The sequence below is a fragment of the Salvelinus fontinalis genome, chromosome 2 (genome assembly GCF_029448725.1).
Source record: "Salvelinus fontinalis isolate EN_2023a chromosome 2, ASM2944872v1, whole genome shotgun sequence".
In the NCBI taxonomy this organism is placed as follows: Eukaryota; Metazoa; Chordata; class Actinopteri; order Salmoniformes; family Salmonidae; genus Salvelinus; species Salvelinus fontinalis.
Genome location: NC_074666.1, coordinates 69,995,881 through 70,004,166, shown reverse-complemented (window position 1 = coordinate 70,004,166; position 8,286 = coordinate 69,995,881). Strand labels below are relative to the sequence as shown.

The following is an 8,286-nucleotide window of genomic DNA, read 5'->3' as shown; positions in this document are numbered from 1 at the left end:
GATGGATGACAATATACACTGAGTGTACAAAACATTAGGAACACCTTTTGTCCACCCACTTGTCATCAGAACAGCCTCAATTCGTCGGGGCACGGATTCTACAAGGTGTCGACAGATGCTGGCCCATGTTGACTCCAATGCTTCCCATAGTTGTGTCAAGTCGGCTGGATGTCCTTTGGGTGGTGGACCTTGATACACACGGGAAACTGATGCAGTTTCCAGCGTTGCAGTTCTTGACACACTCAAAGCGGTGCGCCTTGCACCTACTACCATACCCCGTTCAAAGGCACTTACATTTTTCTTGCCCATTCACAGCTAAATGGCATACATACACAATCCATGTATCAATTGTCTCAAGACTTACAAATCCTTCTTTAACCCGTCTCCTCCCCTTCTTCTACGCTGATTAAAGTGGATTTTACAAGTGACATCAATAAGGGATCAAAGCTTTCACCTGGATTCACCTGGTCAGGTGTTCCTAATGTTTTGTACACGAAGTGTATATTTGCCTAGTCTCACAAAGACATGACAAGAACATAATACCTGATTGGAAAGCTAATAAACTATGATGATCAGCTGGTGCCACAATATGGCTTTTCTAGCCCCTCTTTGGGCTAATCAATCAATGTGCAGTCTGATTGGCTACACATTAAACAGGTGACTAATCCACCGCCAACTATTGTGCGGTTTGATTGGCTACTCAATAATCACATGATTGATCCACTTCTGGATTTGAGGCAATCTGTAACATGTCTCGACTGAAATTAAATTGAAAAGCTCGTCTCTGATGCAGTGCCAATATAATTATCTAACTATTGTCAGATGTTTAATTGAATTTAGATTACTCAACACCCTTTTTATACAATAATACATGATATCTACGTAGGAGTTGTACATTTAATTTCACAATTATGGTTTACCATGTCATGGCTTATGCTCAATTATTTATCCGAATGCATGTATAAATAAATGAATAGATAAGAGGGAAGGATGAATACATTTTATTTAAGTATTGCAAAAAACTGAGCCAGGATAACTTCTGCTGTTGTACCTTGGGGGCACAAGTCATGTGGGAACACTGAAAACTTAATTACTAAACATGTTGTTGTTTTCTAAGCAGTGAAGTGCACATGTTAGTTATCCTTGTGTTTCATTACGGTGCATTATTAAACTTTTAAATCTAATTGAGTCCAATTACTTTCATTAGAGCCGAACGCTTGAACTGAGGCAGGGGCTCAAATGCAGTCTGTTATAAGCTATTGCTGTTCCTTTGGAGAGAAACACAGGGGAGAATTCCAGCACAAGGTTAATGTCAGCCGTGATTTAGGTTCTCAGCTCGACCCAACGTTAATGAGCTGCACATGACACAGTCCAGGAGTGGAACAACAATATACAGGCCTACCTTGAGAACAGAATTGGGTAACACTTCCATAAATGTTTCCTCCCATTAGCTTGTAAATAGCTGGTACAAGGTTAAATTACTTATACTGAGTGAAAGATATTTTTTAAGTACTTATGGTGTTATCCCCCTTCCTCTCATGCCAATTATTATCACATACTTCATTTTTCATTGACTGTAGTAGTCTGACATCCTGGCCTTTCAAACATACTAAAATGAACATTTCTCAGGAATGACACCGTTCAGCACATGTATAACGAGTGAAAATAAACACACAGCCCTGGAATAACCTCAATCGCTCGCAGCGTAAGGTTAGGGTTGGTAGTTAAGGTTAGGGGAAGGGTTAGCTAACATGCTAAGTTGCAAAGTAGCTAAAAAATAGTAACTAGTTGCAATGTTGCTAATTAGCTAAAACGCTAAAGTTGTCTGTTGTGTGATTCGAACACGCAACTTTTGGGTTCCAAGACGCTTGCGTTATATGCCCACCTATCCTCCACGACTAACCTCCCTCCTTTGGTTTTCAAGTCATTAAAAAAATAAACATTTTGACATAAAGAGCACATATTCAACTTCAGGAAAAAAAAACATTTTCACATCTCAAGAGGTTAAATAAAAAAATGACTATAGTAATTGCATATTAACTGCCAAATAAAGTAACAGTGTAGACCGTAACAGGGTAGATGTAACAACGTTGACGATTTCATCTTAAATCAGCCATAAATCCTCATCTGACAGGGGATATGGAAGCTTGTTGTGTGCAACAAGGTGTGGCAATTGAATGCAAGCTTCAGATTTTTTTTTTTATTGCTAACCTGTCTCTCTTTGGGTAACAGAGGTTGAAGTGTTATGCTTGACCCACTCAGTTTTTAAGCATAAAACATCAGAAAAGTTACAAAAAGAGTAGAACTAACTATGTTCAACATTTCTTTAGAATATTTTTTTTCAAAAGGAATATTTTCGCCATATTAAAATGAGAGTTTGGTTCACCTAACAGGGTTGAACTTAAAATGAGGAACAGATGTGAATCACTAATCACATAAAATAAATAATAATCAAAGTAACAAAATAACTAGGGCTTTGCAATGACGGTGGAAAAAATTTGAATTTTTGGGGATGAGTGGGTTAAAATCTTCCTAGACGGTTCATAGAGGGACATGTCAAAATGCTGAATTTGAGCACTTTAGCAAGTCTTTATTTATATATAAAAATTCCCCATGTGATCTACATTAAAGGGCACTTCATTTAACAAAACAGGCTTTTATTTTATTTTAATATGAGTTCCAAATATCTCTAACGGTCGCCCCAGCGTGAGTTGTTTTATGCACGTGATGTCAGAATGCACTCACTGTTCTAAAATGTGATTGTTACGGAACAGGACAGTTAACCCAGGCTGCCCTCACACCAAGGCACGCTGCCTGCTAATTATTCATAGGCTGTTTTTCAACCTGTCGATTTCAAATTATTTTCTAACAAGTTTTACTTCCTAAGAACAGTTTGAATTGAGGTGTGTTCCACCTCCTCATGAATTCACAAAGAAGTAGCCCATTCCACTTCAAAAGTAGCCCATTTCACGGACAATTTACGTTTGAGGCATTACTGAGCCAGATAAACTTCTCTCTTCAAGGAGAACCCAAGCACTTCCCCAGATCAAGTATGCAGACATTTGCACATCTCCAGTCAGAACATAATTTGCATGAACTTTTCCGCATGAACCTCAGTTAGCGCTACGACTAATGTAGCCTACAATTTGCAGTTTGGAAGAGAATTGTGTTATGCTGTCTCTACTTCTGTGAATGTCTGAACATTTGAGGACATAACATTGTAAAGACTGTGTTTGTGCCAAAACAATTCTGTGAAAAAACAGTGTAACCAGCTCAAACGCTGACTGTTGTATCAATCGTAACGTTCTAAATAAGTGTTCTAATCACACCGGTTTGAGCGTACGCTGCAGCGACCACTGTAGAATGGTCACCCGTGTGTTCGTATTTGTCAAAGGGTTAAAGGTCTACTTTGGTCAAACCCTGCAAAAATAAAGCCTTTAAACTGTATAACTAATCAATGCACCATCATACCAGGTCATTTAATGTTTAAAAACAAACAAAAAGATATTTGGCTACAGAAGTGCCCTTTCTTACCAATCTCTACAGCTCAACGAATCCTGTGAAATGACGTCAACACATACTGGGGGAGTTACTGGCTAGCTTAGCTGACGAACTAGCTACGTCGTTTGTGGCGCGCATGACCAGAATGACACAGACAAACCACCAAAGGCACACCCTATTTCTGTTTGAATATTGAGAAAGGGGTGGAGTTGGCCAGTTTTTCGTGCCCAAAGTCGACCTTAAAAATATCAAAAAGGCACTCATTCCCCGGAACGACCCTTTTGGCTTAAGTAACCTTCTGTCATACCAAATGTAACATATCATACTAATTGGCGGGTCAGAGATTTACATTTACTATGTTATGTCTATTCTTTGAGGCCATGCTGGTCGTTGAGTAATTGTCATTCACCAGTCATTTTTATTTCACTCATTTTTATTTGAGGTTAAATGAGGCTGAAAATCTGACCATGTATAAACAATTTGAAGTAATAAATGCCAAAGTTGATGTGACAGTTGATGCTAGAACAAACATGTTTATGTCCCATTGAAGAGTTTATTGTGAGGTTCTGAGTGCTGAAGGTCGTGTCGTGCTTCTCTTCTAAAGTCTTCTATGAAAGTCTCTGACGTGTTGAAGGACGTCACTTACTCTTGGTTTTGTCCATCTGGCTGTTTTTACTTTTGGTCTTGGCAGGAAACAAGCGCAGCAGGGCAAATGCTGGGGGTAAGGTCTGGCCTTGAAATGGTGGGTTGGTGACATCTTTCACCATAATCACATATTCACCTATGGCAGAGAGAAAAAAGCAATTCAAATGTAAATATTAAGTGACATTGTACACCCAACTCACAAAGGTTGAGGAAATATGGGTCTAGTCGTCAATGGGTTAACAGGTTGGCTGGTGGCTTCAGACTCAGTGCTCCCTGGGGTCAAAGGGACTTTGTTTGATACAGAAGGTTGGCGTTGGCTGCTGCAGTGATATGACCTTGTCTGAGTTACATTTCAGTTACATTTCCATAATGTTTAACACTATCAACACAATCATTTTGATCTGGATTAAATAGTATTTAGTCCCTGAAGAAAATGATGGAGCTAATGCTAACTATAGCTGGTTGAGTTCATGCTTTATGCTGGATTCCTGGTACATAGCACCATGAATGAAATCAAACCATGAATGACAGCACATAGGCAATGCAGTACCACAGCAATTGCACAGATAGAAAGGCTGTTCAGAAGCAAATGGTTCGCCACATGTGCAGAAAGATCAAATCTGAGTTCACTTTCTTTCTTCCTTTGTCCTCTGGTAATAGGGCGGCGCACAATTGGCCCAGCGTCGTCCAAGTTTGGCAGGGGTAGGCCGTCATTGTAAATAAGAATTTGTTCTTAACTGACTAGCCTAGCCTATAAAAAAAATATTAAATGGTCAATCCGCCTTGCATATATAGTCACCAGAAAGAGAGAGGCGGAGAGAGAGGCGAAGAAAGGGAGGACTATCACAGCTGACAGGGCATATCCCATGACATCACACTGTGCCCTGTAAATCCGCTGGGTTAACATGGCACAAAGACATCAGAGCCCTGGCCCTCTAGGCCGATAGGTTCCTCAGCTGTTGTCCTCTGGCCAACTGCTCGAGTCCACAGAGAGCTCAGCAGCAGTGGCAGCCAGGCGATCGTTTTACCGTGGGGCAGGCATTCTTCCTCCGGGCTATCACTTCATCATGGGTTGCATCCCAAATACCACCCTAGTCCCTATGTAGTGTATTACTTTTGACCAGGGCACTATATAGCCCCCATAGGGCTCTGGTAAAAAAAATTGTGCACTAGGTAAAAGGGTGCAATTTGGGACGTATACCATGCCTCCACACACAGAGGCACAGGTAGTGTTATGGGATGGAGGAATTAGGTCTGTAAGCTTAGGGGGTATAGTATCTATAGCGGGTAGGCTTCCCCGAACATAAGCCCCACTTCCTGAGTTATGGGCCCGCCACACATGTCCCCTGACGTATGAAATATCACTGTCGCGGGCTGAATGATTTGCTGAAGGAGAGGTTTGTGTTTGTTGTGTGTCTTGTGTGTGCGTGTAAGAGGGTATAAAAGGCTACATCTAAAACAGTTCGGAGAATATTCTTAACTTAAAGTGCAAGTCAAATTATTTTGCATTGTATATTTCGTATAGATATACATGGTATATGAGTTGTACATAGTATAAGTAACTAGGGGAACATCTAAATGTCACTTTTTTTGTTCACAATTGGTTGAACGTGCAAATGTGTGCATGTGTTTGCACGCAGACAGTATGCTAGTTAAACATAATGCAGAGTGAGATTTCTCACATTTTGTATTGTTTTTGATCCTCCATCTTAGATAACGTGTCCTTAGGCAAGGCTGGAAATATCATAAAGGCAAAATAAATCTACAAAAAACTGAAAAGAGAGCATCTTTAGTTCCAAAAGCAGGAGGAATGCAAAATTACAGAGCTGCTGCCTGTTCCCTGCTCCTCGCCGAAATGCTCCCAGAGCACTCATTGAAGGGAGAAGACCATGGAAAACATCCACAGAGGTCGACACCACTGGAAATAAAACGCCAGCATGCAGGTTACTTCAGAGGGGAAGGGATATTTGCGGACAGGTGCTCAGTTTCTGCATGGTCGTCACCAGGCACAATCTATTTTCATATCCCAACATATATTTATATAATGAGTCTTTTTATACACGAAACACTGTGAAAGGAGAGGGTAATGGAATTGCTGTAATAAGTTCCGCTCTGTTATTATCTGTTAAACACTTGCTTTATACTTGTTTCATTTTTGTTTTTTGATTTCCTTTCCGCTTTGTTGCCAGGGGTCTTCAAGTTTCAATTCTTGAAAATGGGCAAAAGGCTTTACCTTGACCATAGGGCAGATCTGACTCAATCTCACTTGGCAGAAGAGTCATGCCCATAGGGCACGTGCCCCCTCACATTTTTCAGATGTTAAAGGGCAATTCCACCACTTTTCAACTTCATTTTCATTATCTCCAGCACAATACCAGTCAAGTCTAGGTCCAAAAGGCTTCTAAACAGCTTCTACCCCCAAGCCACAAGACTCCTGAACAGCTCATCAAAGGGCTACCCAGACCCCTCTTTTACACTGCTGCTACACTCTGTTTTATCTATGCATAGTCACTTTACCTCTACCTACATGTACATATTACCTCAATTACCTCAACTAACCTGTGCCCCCACACGTTGACTCTGTACCGGTACCCCCTGTTTATTTATTTATTTAACCAGGAAGGGCTCATTGAGATTTGAAATCTCTTTTTCCAAGAGCGTCCTGCCAATGATAGGCAGCACCATGTCATTACACAATTACAGACAGACAACATGAAAAACTACAAGTAATCTAGTAAAAACCATTGAATTCACAAGAGTATAACAAAATCATAAAACAGCAACTTAAAAACATTGACAGGTCAAGGAATCAGCCTCAAAATATAGCCTCGCTTGTTATTTTACTGCTGCTGTTGAATTATTTGTTTTATTTTCAATTTTGTTTTACTTAACACCCAATAATATAACTAATATATAATATAATTAATATTAATTAATAATCCATATAACTAATATTAATATAATTTAACTTTTAAAAGCATTGTTGGTTAAGGGCTTGTAAGTAAGCATTTCACTGTAAGGTCTACTGGCTTGGGGAGCAATAAAACGTCCTCCCTCTTACTTTCTAATCCTACCCTGGGATGTCACAGAGAAGCATTTTTTAAGACCTTTATTCTTATCTTTTTAACCAGAGATCATAGAAACACACCATTTTCACATATCTAGACAGTGGTATGGAGCTGGAAATAATGAATTTGAGGTTAAAAAGTGGCGGAATTAGCCTTTAAATTAATTACTAAACTTCATTTTCAAGCTCACGTTTTATCATAATTATTTAGAAAAATATCTGTCATCTGTACTTTGTGGAGGGGGCACACTGACTGGACCACGCAAAGAGTACCCCCCCCATTCTCCCTAGTAAGCGGTTCACTCCAAGGTGCACCACAGAGCAAAAGATATGCTACGGTAGTGGAGGAGAAGAAAGAGTTTTGAATGACACACACAACGTTTGATTTTCGCTGCCGGTGATGGGCAGGACTCACAGGAGGTATGTTTGTAAATTAATTTGATCAAGCTATTGATTCCTTCTTGATGAATAAATAAAACAAAAAGGTTTTGTTGTTTCTTTGTAATACTAGCCACCTAGCAATTTTATGAAGTTGGCTTTAGCTAGCCAGCTAGATACAGTTGAAGTCTCAGACTTCCGGAGCCCCCTCCCCATCCTCACGTACTTCGTGCCCCCTCTAAAATAATGGGTGCAAGACGCCTGTGTCACCTGGCCTCACACTCCTGCTGTCAATGGAGCTTTTCTTTATGTTGCTGGTAAAACAAGACCCCGTGCTTGACCTGCAGAGAGAGAGAGAAAGAAGAGCTTGATCAATTAATTTAAAGAACATCACGGAATCGGGGCCTACAAATCAATCGATTAAACATGGCACAGAGCCCATTCTATCCACTGTTATCCATTGCCACAAAAAACCCATAGTGTACCTTCACAAATATTTTAGCATGGGAAAGATAGAATCAAACAGTACATACTATGTTTTGGGCGGAGTACGGAAGAGCGGAAAGCGATCTTACAGTGTAGTTAGGGTCTTGCTATCTCGACTGCATCCATACATACATGTATATGAACGCTGCATGAGATCAAAAATATATTGAGAGGGCCATAAGAGAGGATTATAGACCTCACCAGTTTGT

At 40.1% G+C, this 8,286-nt stretch overlaps 1 protein-coding gene across 1 annotated transcript in view; it reads right to left on the bottom strand.

Moving 5' to 3' along the window:
• Positions 1 to 985: 985 nt before the first annotated feature.
• The window catches only part of LOC129824415 (MORN repeat-containing protein 1-like), an 85,382-nt gene continuing 78,081 nt past the window's right edge, over positions 986 to 8,286 (bottom strand). The window contains exons 14-15 of the mRNA XM_055884052.1: positions 7,862 to 7,932; positions 986 to 4,282 (exon numbers count right to left, since the gene is read on the bottom strand). Coding sequence (XP_055740027.1) covers positions 4,140 to 4,282; positions 7,862 to 7,932 — 214 coding nt within the window. The 3' untranslated portion in view covers positions 986 to 4,139. The remainder of the gene's footprint in view (positions 4,283 to 7,861; positions 7,933 to 8,286) is intronic.